We start from the raw sequence: 13424 nt of genomic DNA, 5'->3' as shown, positions 1-13424 counted from the left end.
ATACATTTGATCGTGTACCATGTTTGATTAGACATTCTCATGCAAGCTTTTAAAATAAAGTTTTGTCAGAACTTTGTCAGTAACAGGTTATTTGACAATTACACATCACAGTTCCAGGGTTATCGTGTGATTAATGTGGGACAAGTTGCACAAAGCGGCAAGAACGTACCACTTGAATTTTTTGAGTACTTTACATTTGAGAATTAAGAGTTCTTAGGAAGCAGAGAAAGGGCTCCTGAGCTACCACAGCACTTGGGGGAGGGGGGGGGGAGAAAGTACCCGTATTAGTCAGACAACCAACTCAGTAACCTTTCTCTGACAGTAGCCAACACTTTGGGAAGTACGTACAAATACAGTAACCATACAACTATACTTCCTCAAAAATACTTTCTCGAGCCTTCAGGTGACTTCCTCAGCCGAAGAGATACCTCTCTTTGGTATCTTTGTTATGCTAACCCTTGACAGACATTTCTTACGTGAATTTGCCCAGTCTCTTTTTGAATCCATGTACAATTTTAACATCAATATCATCCAGGGGCAATGAGTTTCACAGATTAACTACACACTTGTCCTGGTTTCAGCTGAGACAGAGTTAATTTTCTTCGTAGCAGCTGGTATGGGGCTATGTTTTGGATTTGTGCTGAAGACAGTGTTGATAACACAGAGATGTTTTAGTTGCTGCTGTATCAGTCAAGGACTTTTCAGCTTCCCGTGCTCTGCCAGGTGCAGAAGAAGCTGGGAGGGGACAGCCAGGATAGTTGATCCAAACTGACCAAAGGGCTATTCCATACCACATGACGTCATGCTCAGTATATATAAGCTGGGGAAGAAGAAGGAAGGGGGGACATTGGAGTGATGGCGTTTGTCTTCCCAAGTAACCGTTACGCGTGATGGAGCCCTGCTTCCTGGAGATGGCTGAACACCTGCCTGACCCTGGGAAGTAGTGAATGAATTCCTTGCTTTGCTTTGCTTGCGTGCGCGGCTTTTGCTTTCCCTATTAAACTGTTTTTATCTCAACCCTCAAGTTTTCTTACTTTTGCTCTTCCGATTCTCTCCCCCATCCCACCGAGGGGGAGTGAGCGAGCGGCTGCGTGGTGCTTAGCTGCCAGCTGGGGCTAAACCACGACAGTCCTTTTTGGCGCCCAACGTGGGGCACGAAGGGTTTGAGATAATGACAGATTTGATTGGAATGTGCCAGATAGAATTTATAGCTGTTATTGCTGTTTAGCTATTAATCAGCAGGGTTCTGTGCTTGCCATAGGCTTGCTTGCCTTACTGTATGTTAGAGCCTAGGGCTCGTTAGTGGCTGCTTTTTGCTTTCACTGCTTGCCGTGCTGCTGTACTGCTGATCACCTTACTCTGCTGTGCCTGGGAACATTTTGATAACAGCAATGGCCTTGCGCCTGGGCTGGCGGATGGCCAGGGCATCGCTGCTGTTTCTGTGCTGCTGTACTGGACAGGCTGGAACTCCGCTGTGAACTCGAGTCGAAGGGACTGTGACCTGTGGATGAATCCACGTGGGAGCGGGACACCCCGAAGCGTCTGTGCCCATGGATTAGCCCATGCCAGAGCAGGTATATCTTGAAACGTCTGTGGCCATGGTTATGTCTGTGCCACAGCAGGTATACCTCTGAAGGGATTGTGGCCCAAGGATAAGTCCACGCTGGATAAGGTGCGCCTCGAAGCATCTGTGGCTGTGGATAAAGTCCATGCTGCAGCAGGTATACCTCGAAGCATCTGTGGCTGTGGACGAAGTCTATGCTGCAGCAGGTACACCTTGAAGCATCAGTGGCTGTGGATAAAGTCCATGCTGCAGCAGGTACACCTTGAAGCATCAGTGGCTGTGCATGAGGCCATGTTGGAGCAAGTTTACTTCTGAAGGTACTACGTTCTGTGGATAAGTCCAAGCTGGAGCAGGGGCAAGGGGAGGACTTCATTGCAATGTTAAACCTGATGGTCTGTCTAAAGGGACCAGGGGTGGAGATTGTAATGGAAATACCTTTAAATTGTTGTATCCCAGGATTTGAGTTGCATGTTGTGGGAATTACTATAGCAGGAACCCCTTGTTGCTAGCCAGGCTAGGAGCAAGGGGAGGAGTTCGTTGCAATGTTAAATCCTATATCCTGGTCCAAAAGGACCAGGGGTGGACATTGTAATAGATATACCTTTAAATTGTTGTAACCCATGATTTGAGTTGCATGTTATAGGAATTACTACAGCCGGAACCACCTGAACCAATGGAGGAGAAGCCTTACAAGAAGCAGTGCAAGTGCAGCAGTGACCTGACCTGAGCTGGCTTTGGTGCCCAATAACCCCAAGCAACACACCACCTCTCCTGTCCTGAGTAACAACCATAAGAGATGAAGCCCAAAGTCATGGACTAAATGAACTCAGTGGACATTTTGTGGACATTTATGGTCATTTTACAAATATTTTGTAGGGGTGGTCCATAGACTAAGGGAATGATATGTGTGTATTATATCAAAGGATGGGAAGGGTGATGGTGGGTAATGAGAATGTATTGAATAGTGTGAGACCTGAGCATGACGTAAATGGTATGGAATAAGGGGTGGATACTGTCCTGGTTTCAGCTGAGACAGAGTTAATTTTCTTCGTAGCGGCTGGTATGGGGCTATGTTTTGGATTTGTGCTGAAGACAGTGTTGATAACACAGAGATGTTTTAGTTGCTGCTGTATCAGTCAAGGACTTTTCAGCTTCCCGTGCTCTGCCAGGTGCAGAAGAAGCTGGGAGGGGACAGCCAGGATAGTTGATCCAAACTGACCAAAGGGCTATTCCATACCACATGACATCATGCTCAGTATATATAAGCTGGGGAAGAAGAAGGAAGGGGGGGACATTGGAGTGATGGCGTTTGTCTTCCCAAGTAACCGTTACGCGTGATGGAGCCCTGCTTTCCTGGAGATGGCTGAACACCTGCCTGCCCATGGGAAGTAGTGAATGAATTCCTTGCTTTGCTTTGCTTGCGTGCGCGGCTTTTGCTTTCCCTATTAAACTGTTTTTATCTCAACCCTCAAGTTTTCTTACTTTTGCTCTTCCGATTCTCTCCCCCATCCCACCGAGGGGGAGTGAGCGAGCGGCTGCGTGGTGCTTAGCTGCTGGCTGGGGCTAAACCACGACAACACTGCATGTGGAACCATCTCCTTTCATTTACTTTGAACCTGCCATCCGCTGACTTAATCTGATGCCTTCTAGTTATATTGAAAGGGACAGCGAACTATCAATCCCTTTTCCCACTCTCCATGACACGGACATTTTAGTCATTTCTCATACAGAAGCTACCTCTCACACAGAAGATACATCTTTTATAATCTCTGTCATCCTTTTAGGAACCTTTTCCATTTCCACAATGCTCTTTTGAGATAGAAGGATCTGACTACATAATGAATTAAAGAGGCAAGTGCAATTCGGATTTAGGCAGCAGCATAATTACGTCTTCTGCTTTTTTCCCTGAAAGGTCCCTTCTGACCTTAAATTTTATGGTTTTGACCACTTCTGAGCATTATGCTGACGTTCACAGAACTATATATTATAAACCCAAAAACCTCTTTTTTGAGAGGCAGTAGCTAGTTCAGAAGATGCCGTTTCTCTGTGAAGTTCGGATTGCTTCTTTCCCTTCACGTGTATCGCACTTCCTTTTTTGAATTGCGTTTGCCATTTTAACAGTCACTCAGTGTCATGACCTTCTCCTGCAGCTCTTTGCACCAGCTTCATCTTTTCTACACTGAATAACTTAGTATTATCAGGAAACTCCGTCACCTCAGTATTGACCTCCTTTTCCTGTTTATTTATAGATATTCCAAATAGCACAAGACCCAGCAAGGCTATGCTGCTAATTTTTCCACTATGAAACCTGATGATTTTTAAAAGTCATTTTGGAAGTTCAAGCATTCTGCATCAACCAGGCATCCCTTGTTTACACACTTATTACCTACTTCAGAGAACCCCAATGATTTTATGAGGTGTGACTTCCTTTCACAAAAACCCTTCTCTAGCATGTCATGTTTTTCTGTGCCCACTATTTCTGTACTTCATCTTACTTGCTCTTAATTTACATGGTGTATCAGGCTTACTAGTATGTATTTTCTCACATCTCCCTTGGAGACCTTTTAAAGCAATGGTGTCCAATTTGCCACTTGTAATTTTTCATTTAATAACCAAGTGATTATACACTGCAGTAGTCCAGCTATTTCAGCCTTTAGTTTCTCTAGAATTTGTGGCTGAATAAATCTGGTCCTCACAATACCTCCTTTCGTCTCTTTGTTCTTTAACCTCATTTATTAAATTTTCGATACAAGATATACCCTCTGATTAGTCTTCCAAAAAAAGGGTCTGCTATGGACACTTCCCTAACTTCTTTTTCAGGTAATATAAATGCAAAAAAGAAAGTAATTTAACATTTTTTTTCTATGGTTACTCATATACCTAAACACTGCCAAAGCACTGCTGTACTATACCTAATCTAAACTGAAAAACTGTCCTTCTGGAATAAACGCTTAAATTGCTCCAGCCTGTGTCAGAGACTAGAACAAAATATGACCTTCTAATTTCTCTGCCTAATCAGCTGACACAGTGCACCAGGGGAATTTAAGGCAGTTGTAATCACAGTAGGAAAGTCTGGTCATAAATTACTAAATCATAATCTGTCTAATTTGTCTCCTGATTACATCCACACCTACTAACACTTGTATGTGTCAACCTGCCTACTGATTAAATTTAGATTATTCAAGTATGCAACTGTTTATTTTATACAGAATCCATAATTACACATATAAATCTCATCTAATGCCTTTTTTTTGTTTCATTTTACAGACTAAAAAGAATGTTTACTTACCACAGCTTTCTGGTATGTGTGAATTCATAAGACCAAGTTCCCAAGCTCGTTTTATAAGTGGAAGAGGATACTGAAATAGACAGGGGAAAATCACCTTCTGATTCATCACAATCAACATTTAAAATTTTATGCAGGTTAAGATAAAAGTCTATTTTTTCCCTTACACTATGGTAGATTTACCTCTCCAGTTTTGTCATATTGTGCAGCAACAGGAATAATTTCCTCCACAGCAAATTTACGAGCAGTAGCTTGAAACTCTTTCTGTTCATCAGTAAGTTCTATTAAAAAAAAAAAAAAGGGGGGGGTCACAAATTCTCTACTATCTTTAATTTTGTCACTTGTTAGACTATGAGAAAAGGGAAATCAAGAGCGTCCTTCCAGGGCAACCCAAACCACCACTTCCTGGGCCTCTCCAGGAAGCAAAAAAAGCTCAGCTTCCTCCTCCTCCTGGGAGAAAACCTCCACTGTTCTCTCACCAACACCTACAATGCACGCACTTACTTCTGACAAAATTATCCACAAAATATTAAAAAAGGCGTAGAGGGGACTGTGTAACATAAAATGTATTAAATGTATAAAAAGAAACAAGAATGCTGTGCTAATTCAATGGTAGAAGAGAAAGAGGCAGATGTCGTCCGAAGATCCTGGCTACTTGGTTTCAAACATCTAGCTGCTGACCCACTAAATTTGCTTTATGTATATCATACACCAAGATGAGGATGAGGTTCTTCATAACATTTCCTTAAAACCAAGTTCAACTATGACTACATGTAGTTACTTTAACAGCAATGTGAGATAATTATTCAAAGCTAAGACACTTTGGCAATAAAAAAAAAGCTTAAGATAGACATGAGTTAAAAAAAGAAGAAAATCTTATAAACACTACACACATACCTGACTTGCCCGAGCTGAGGAAGAAAGTAATTTTGGTTTTCAAACTTTTTTTTAATAAGAAGATAAATCTATTTAGAATAAACACCTTCATTTTAAATTCATGTTGAACTGCAATATGGAATTTTTTTTTTAAACTCTGAAATTCGCCCTTAATTGCTATATTTCTTTCAAAAACTGTAATACTTACCAAAGCTAAAGCCAGCTCCAGGTTTGCCTATATGTAAGTTTTGAGCAGGCTTACTAGAATGTGACCTCCATCCATGCCCTGCAATGGTTTGAAGCATTTGCTAAAGAGAAAAAGAACATGAGGTGTAAGATCTCTACAGCTCAAGTCTCCTAAAGCTAATAGTCTGACTGCAGCACAACTTTAAATGTAGAATCCCTCTTTAGAAACAATATCGCATCAAGTATAATACAATCACTACAGCGATAAAAGAATTCTTGGCTGCCTTAAGTTTTGTTCCTGTGGCAAGCAGCGCTCACATGAACTGACAGCTATACCAGGAATCCCAGGCTTTAACCGCACGGAGCATGAGTGAACCGCCATATCCACTTTTAAGTATTGCGCAATTGATTATTTTAAAATAATTAGGCATAATTAAAATTTATGTTCACAGAGACATAGCAATATATATTTCTTTCATTTATACTTACACACCCCAAACCTGACTTTCTTGCCCACGAGTGAATATTCTGTCTATCCAATGTTTGCGTACAGGCAGATTTAGCAACACTTTAAAAACAATCTACCTATTAACCAATATCTATCAAAATATTTTGATAATGTCCCAGACTCATGTCTGCTTTCTTTTAATAAGCTGCTGCCATGGACACTTAGTAATTATTATTATTACACTCCAAATAGGACAGAACTCAGCAGACTATCTGAAGTTTATTTTTCTTCCTAATACTTATCACAAATTTATTCTTTTTCATTGTAAGTGTTTTCTTTGCTTTTTTAGGTTTAGTGCCCACAAATATTATTGTTGCAGCTATTTTCAGAATGCCTTAATACTGTGCAACAACATGTCTGAATTTGATTTTAAAAGGTTGTTTTACTCTCTTTCATCCTTGAATAGTTATGAATCTCTGAAATGTTTGAAAAAAAGTGAAAAATATTTAATTGGGTAAATTTCTAGGAAGACCCAAATCAATACTGAGAGAAAACAAATTAGCCTAAACACTAAGAAAAGGCTTGTTCTTGATTTTCTTATGTGAAAATGTAGAAAGAAAAAAGAAAAGCGTGATCAGACCAGTCACTTATTTTGTAACGTTAAAAAACCTGAATTAATCATAATAGTGCAAAAATATCTCAGAAATTTTACTGGAAACTCTAGAAGACAAAGACATTACAGAAAGTTGCACAGCTGGGGAGGCAACAAGTAGCTTCAAAATAAAGTTGCAGTAGATAACTGCTCTTAAAATGCTATGCAGAGATGGTTACAAAGTCACACCACAAAAAGCATGAACACAGGCAATAATAGGTGTAAACACCGTGAAAAAAGTATTTCCAGAGGATACTGAAAACATCTATAACGTTGAAAGGTGAAAAAATGCAGAAAGACCACTGCTAGGCATAGAAGAGGCGGAGGCTGTGACATAATTGAACACTGAACTGTTAAGTCAGTTTATTAATAGCTCAGGATTGCATTTGCCGGTAGGCAACGTATCACTCATTTCAAGTTTTCACAAGCCATAGACATTGCAACATGGTATCTTGCTAAGTTTTGTGTTACTGCTACCACTATTATGTAGAAAAACAAAACAAACAAACAATACCAACAAACATCCTGGGTATGAGGAAATTTTACTTCACGGAAAGGGTTGTCCAGCACTGGACCAGGCTGCCCAGGGAAGGGGTTGAGTCCCCATCCCTGGAGGTATTTAAAGGACGTTTGGATGAGGTGCTGAGGGACAGGGTTTAGTGGTGGGCTTGGCAGTGTTAGGTTTACGGTTGGACTCGATGATCTTAAAGGTCTTTTCCAACCCATACGATTCTGTGATTCTGTGATCAAGAAAGACCTCATTTTACCTTATTTTATCTGGAAAAAGACAAGATGAGGTTGAAAAAGAGCCAGATGATCGTAATAATTTTTTCCTTTTTTTTTTTTTTTTTTTTTTAAGGAACAGCCCTTGATAAGGGTCATACATAGCTTTGCCACCAAAAAGTTTTGTCTATGCTAGAAAAAGTACTGAATTCAAACTAATGCTAAAAGTCATACCTTATATGAAAGAAGCTGACAAATTTATGCTAGAGAACTTATGTCTACTGTGGGTTTTGTACCAGAGTAGTATGCAAGGTCAACGCTGAAGGTTACTCTGGAAAAACTCACCATTCCCCTCACAAACAGAAATATGAGTGGATACACGGGATTCATACCTGGGAGCTGCATGAGCGATCAAGTGACAAAGGATCATGGTTTGCTACATGGAAGAATTTGGATGACTGTCTGCCTATACCCTGTCGACTTTCCTATTGCTTGACTCAGAGGAACAATTAGACCCAGCGACAAGCTACTGCGAAGTGATGTGCAGATGCAACTCCTCCTGCATTTCCTTGCACTACTGCGTAAGCTCCACTGCAATCAGAAATACGACCCTTAAAGTGGCAAGACTAACGCTGGAATGATATGCTGTCAGGAAAAGGGTACGACAAGGATACACATGGAAGCAATGCAATCTTTATTACCTTAATGTCAAAAGAACCACAGAACTGTTCGAAAAGCTGCACATTACAGAAAAAGATAGGACAACAATGAGCTGAAGTCACTAACCTTGATTCTCCCTCACATAACTCAGGACAAAAAAGGAAAGAGTTAAGAGCAGTTTGTTGCTGGGGTAACATGTCAGGAGGCTGAACTTGAAACACCAATGCCCTACGGTAGGCATTAACTAACAGGCGGCTTCCCTTGCCTAACGCATTACTTTTGATCTACAGAACACCAACTGGCTTCAGATGGAGACTTCTTCCCTCACTGACACTGACACTGTCACAGCAACACTTTGGACACATGGCCAAGCTGCATCACTTTGGGGCAAAATAACACTGCTGCCAGGAAGCTCTGACGAAGGGCCCTTCGACTAATTCAGACTCGTGAATGACTCTGGAAATGGGGAAGCCAGAAAAAGGCCTGTGTAAATGCTAAGCAAGGTACTACCTGAGTTTTGAATCATTTTTACTTTCTAGGTTGAAGCTTGGAGGGTATTGGTGGTTCAACATAGCAGAACGTTAATACTTAAGAAAAACAACTATTATACATCACACATATTTAAAAACATTAGCATAAGTAGTACAGCGAGGCATGCTTATAGAAATGCATTGTATAAAATACCCTGAACTATAAGCCCTGATGTTCTGAAGCCGTCCCCACTGTTTGTTTAAGTAGGAAGCAGGAGCTGCCAGACCTACACGGGATTTTTCTAAAGACTTTGCAGCACGGCCTTTGGGACACGAAGAGCCCCAAGGTTGTGCAACAACTCGGCTGAAGAATAACGGGCAGCAACACCATTCAGACCATTAAGACTAAGGCCATAAACTCACGGATAATAACGCGGAGACAGGCAGCACAGAACAGCGAGTGGATTTCAGCCCTGCACGGCCTTGCCCTCTGCCCTGCCAGCTGTCCCGGCCAGGAGCGGGTGGTCACAGCGGCGGGAGCCGGGCTTGCCCCGCGGCAGCCGCCCGCGCTCCACGGCCCCGCGGCCGCCGCAGCTTCCGGCCCTTCGCCCTGCGGCGCTGCCTCGCCCTGCGGCGCTGCCTCGCCCTGCGGCCCTTCCCCGCCAGCAGAGCGCCTGCCGCCCGCCTAGCCTCCGCTCGCCGGCCTCGCCTCGCCTCGCCTCGCCTCGCCCCGTCCCGTCCCGTCCCGTCCCTCATGTCCTCCGAGCGCTCGCGTCGCGTCGCGTCGCGCCGCACCCTGCCCTGCCGCCGCCGCCGCCGCCCGGCCCGGCCCGGCCGCTCACCCGAGTGGCCCTCAAGGCAGCCATCTTGGCGTGGCTGCCGGGCGACCGCGCCGGCTCCCGGCGGGGCGGGGGTGGGGCGGGGCCCGGGGGCAGCGGGGGGCGGTGCCGCGCGGGCCGCCCGCCCAGCCGAGCGCCGAGGGGGCGGGGCCCGGGGCCCGGGGCCCGGCGCGGCCAGCGGCCTCGGCGAAGGCCGCTCTGGTGCTCTGCGGGCAGCCTGGTCCTGCGGCTGCGCGGGCTCAGGCAGAGGTCTGCGGAGGCGTGCGGCGAGGCCGGGGCGAGCGGTCCGCCGCGCTGTGGGGTCGGGCTGGCCGGGCCGGCTCCGGGCGTGGTCGTCGCCCCCCCCCCCCCCCCCCCCGTCCGGCTGAAGCGGGTTGGCTTACGTCGTTCAGCGCTTGCTGCACCAACGCGAGGGAAGGCGCGGGGCCGCCGGCGGCAGGCTGCGGTCTTTGGCCCGTCCCCTGCAGGGCAGCCCGCACGGCGGACCGTGCGCTGCGGAAAAGGCAGTTTGCCTGAGGCTGAGCCGATTTGCTTTTTGCATAGCAAGTCTCCTGGGCTGTTTCCAACCTCCTACGTCTTTTCCCTGTTAGCAGAAAAGTCCCTGCGGCCTCTTTCAGTGTATTGTTGCTCCTCAGGGAATCCCAAACTCGTGTTCCGGAGGTGTACCAGGCCCGGGGCCGCGACCGGGACGGGCGTCTGGGCCTTGCTCGACCCCAGCTCTGGGCGCTTTCGGCGGTCACCGTGTTCTGTCCTGTGCGCGGCACACCGTACCTGCCTGTGGTCTCTTTCCAAGAACTTCCGGACTCACAGCTACAAAAGAACACAAGCTATTGGCATAGCTAGGCTTTTAACATTTGATTTTCGTACAAATGTGAACTTTAGTATCATTCTTAATTTGAGATATCATAGCGATGTGTGCTGTGTTGATAGTTATGTAAAACGTGCTTATAAATGCTCTCAATTCTGGCTGTAGGTTAAAGCAAAAGCATTGATTTTGTGAATTGTCTGCAGTGCATAAAATACACTCTTGGATATTATTTCTCCCATGTCATAAAGCAGTGTTATTTAGGGTTTTATTCAAATAACTCTTTCAAGACAAATAGCTACTTTGATTTATCTGTGAATGACTTCTTTTGGTATGAAATTTTAACAGAATTACCAAAACATAAAGCACTGTTCTGGAAGCTGGATTTTGGATAACATTTTATTTTGCATAACGATTCAAAGTAAGGTGTCCCAAATATTTTCAGCACCATTCTTGCCTTGGTATGTTTCGTTCTTAATTGCTTGTTTTGTTTCTGACAGTTGAGAGTACTGATTTTGTACTTAATAGCAAAGAAACACTTCCATAGGAAGCTAGCCATGTAAGAGTTATTTTTTGGCATATATATCAACTGATTAAAAAGAAGCTGATGGTAATGTTGTATAGGCTTTATACTGGCATGACTGCAGGTGTTTACTGAATGTAAGCACCTTTGACTTAGTGCTTTTTCACTCCAATATCAGCAGATTTTTTTTCCTGTACTTTAAGGGTAGATGAGTTAAAGGCATAAGCATAGTTTATAACTTTATGTTACTTAAGTATTTCATTAAGATTTTTGTATGTTCTTCCTGTTCTAAATCTAGTTTCAGGTACACCATACCACTGGATTGTGTGGCTGTAGGGCTTTTAAATATCAGCACTCAAGTCTGCATCTTGTGTTCCATTTTATATAAGGTTCTGTTCCATAGGTCATGTTTCGGAATATGGTGTGGAAGTTTAATTACCGAGCAGTCCATTTTCCATTCATATATTACTTATCTATTATTTGTATGGTTTGTGTAGACATGGTATCTCTGTATTCCTCAGTTGATTTATCATCACAACAGCCCTTGTTGTGATGATATATGAGGAAATATATTAATCTCATTTTAATGTTTTAAAACTTTAAGTTTAGATATGCAGCATGGATTTTACTATGCGTATTCTAGCTAGGATTATACATACAACAAAACTGTAAAGATGGGTAGATGGGTTCAGAATCTGTACAAAAAGCTGATGTCATAGGTAATGTGCACGGTCATAGGTAACAAGAACTGCAGCTGACTGAGTCAGGTGCCTGAACACCTGTAAGGATGTTATACGCTAAGCATATTTACTGGCTGGAGGAAGGGCTTTATATACTACGGTGCTCAGAATTGAGGCATTATTTCTAGGTGCCTTCGAGGTTAGGATCCATAACCCTTCAGCAAGTAAATAAGCTCTTTTTTGCACTGAGGCGAAGAGACAGCTTGGAATGGGGTTGAGGACATCCCTAAAGCTGAGAGACTGAGTAAATCAGTGCACTGAGGGAATGTTGACATTAGGAAGTAATGTGGATCAGTACTCTTGGGTTTATAGAGTGAAATGGTTGGATTCAAGACCTGATAAGCATTTTGGAGGGTTTTTGCTTTGGGCTAGGCGGAATACCCCATAGTAAGTGCTTGGAGCACATTAGACGCACTACTAGATCATGTCTTCCGGTTAGTTTCATCCAAAATTCAGTTCATGTGCTTTGAAATTGCCTCTGTGAATCAAATAAGGCACAGTAAGTGGGGACAATTGGGAGATTCACCTCAAAACTACACTCCGTACCTGAACTAAACGGTTCATGTAGACACAGCCTGAGAAGGCAGTTGTCTGAAACGGTCCAATTGAGGAAACTGAGCCAGGCATACACCTTAACATTTGCTGTTCTCCAGGTTTGCCTTACACTAGCAGCACCTTTGCATGTGAAATTTGCTACTTGCCTCTGAAGACGGGTGTCTATGTACTTTCTGAAAGCAAGCTTCTGTATTATAAAGCTGCTAAATATATGTGATCTCCTGCAGTGTTGTAGAGGTTAAAGAACAGAAGTAGTTCCAGAAAAAGGAAGGAAAGAGTGCACGGAGCCAAGACAAAGGTATTCAAGGAGATTTCTGCTAAATGACAGGAGCAACTGGGGTAAGGTACTAGAACCAACTCTTGATTAAGGTCACTAGTTAATGCAGCTTGAGGTTATGAAGCTATACCCTTGCTCCCCTTTCTCCACTCCCTGGAATCATTTTCTCACTACCGCTCTTCACATCTCCTTCTTGGGTAGATGAATGAGAAATTTTTTGACAATGTCTTGTCAACAGAGTTTTTACCAAGCCAGTCTGGAGGGGAAAATTCAAAGCACAAGTGACCTCCACCCAGTGGTCCGTGTCTACTAAGTATTTGGGAAGAGAGGGACATGAAAGATGGCAAGGTTATCTGTCAAAGCCTGAACCACTTGAACTTTGAGGTTCAAAATTATTGACATAAAGAGTGACGATAGATAGAACTTTCTGTTAGGTGTATCTAGCATTTTTAGTATTCTCACAGAAGCAAGAAATACAGCATCTGTCTTTCCTTTTTATCTTCTCAAACCCTTACTACTCTGTCATATTTCTTACTTATTATTCTTCTAATCACTTTTACTACAGTAAAAATTGTATAGTGCACAGTTTACTGCATTATTAACCTAGAATACTCTCTTTTAAACTAACCACAGTAATACATGATGCTTATTGCTGAAATGTATAAATAAGTAAGTAAACACAATAAGAATATTACATTACACAATACAGCTCATTCCTTAAAGTTAGCATCTGTATTCTAGGCTGAAGTGTTATTTTTTTAGTAGTAGTTATAAATGTTTTACAGTTTATTTTTTTAATTGTTAACAACAAACTGTATTT

At 43.2% G+C, this 13424-nt stretch overlaps 1 protein-coding gene across 10 annotated transcripts in view; it reads right to left on the bottom strand.

Moving 5' to 3' along the window:
- The window catches only part of ACADM (acyl-CoA dehydrogenase medium chain), a 769283-nt gene that overhangs the window by 7582 nt on the left and 748277 nt on the right, over positions 1-13424 (bottom strand). For 3 of the 10 annotated variants that reach the window (XM_075509012.1, XM_075509011.1, XM_075509006.1), the window contains exons 2-4: positions 5935-6034; positions 5034-5131; positions 4854-4923 (exon numbers count right to left, since the gene is read on the bottom strand). In XM_075509012.1, coding sequence (XP_075365127.1) covers positions 4854-4923; positions 5034-5131; positions 5935-6031 — 265 coding nt within the window. In that variant the 5' untranslated portion in view covers positions 6032-6034. The other 7 variants (XM_075509005.1, XM_075509014.1, XM_075509007.1 and 4 more) reach the window with 7 other exon arrangements.

Source organism: Mycteria americana, chromosome 7, assembly GCF_035582795.1.
Source record: "Mycteria americana isolate JAX WOST 10 ecotype Jacksonville Zoo and Gardens chromosome 7, USCA_MyAme_1.0, whole genome shotgun sequence".
NCBI classification, from domain to species: Eukaryota; Metazoa; Chordata; class Aves; order Ciconiiformes; family Ciconiidae; genus Mycteria; species Mycteria americana.
This window is presented reverse-complemented; position numbering and strand designations above follow the sequence as displayed.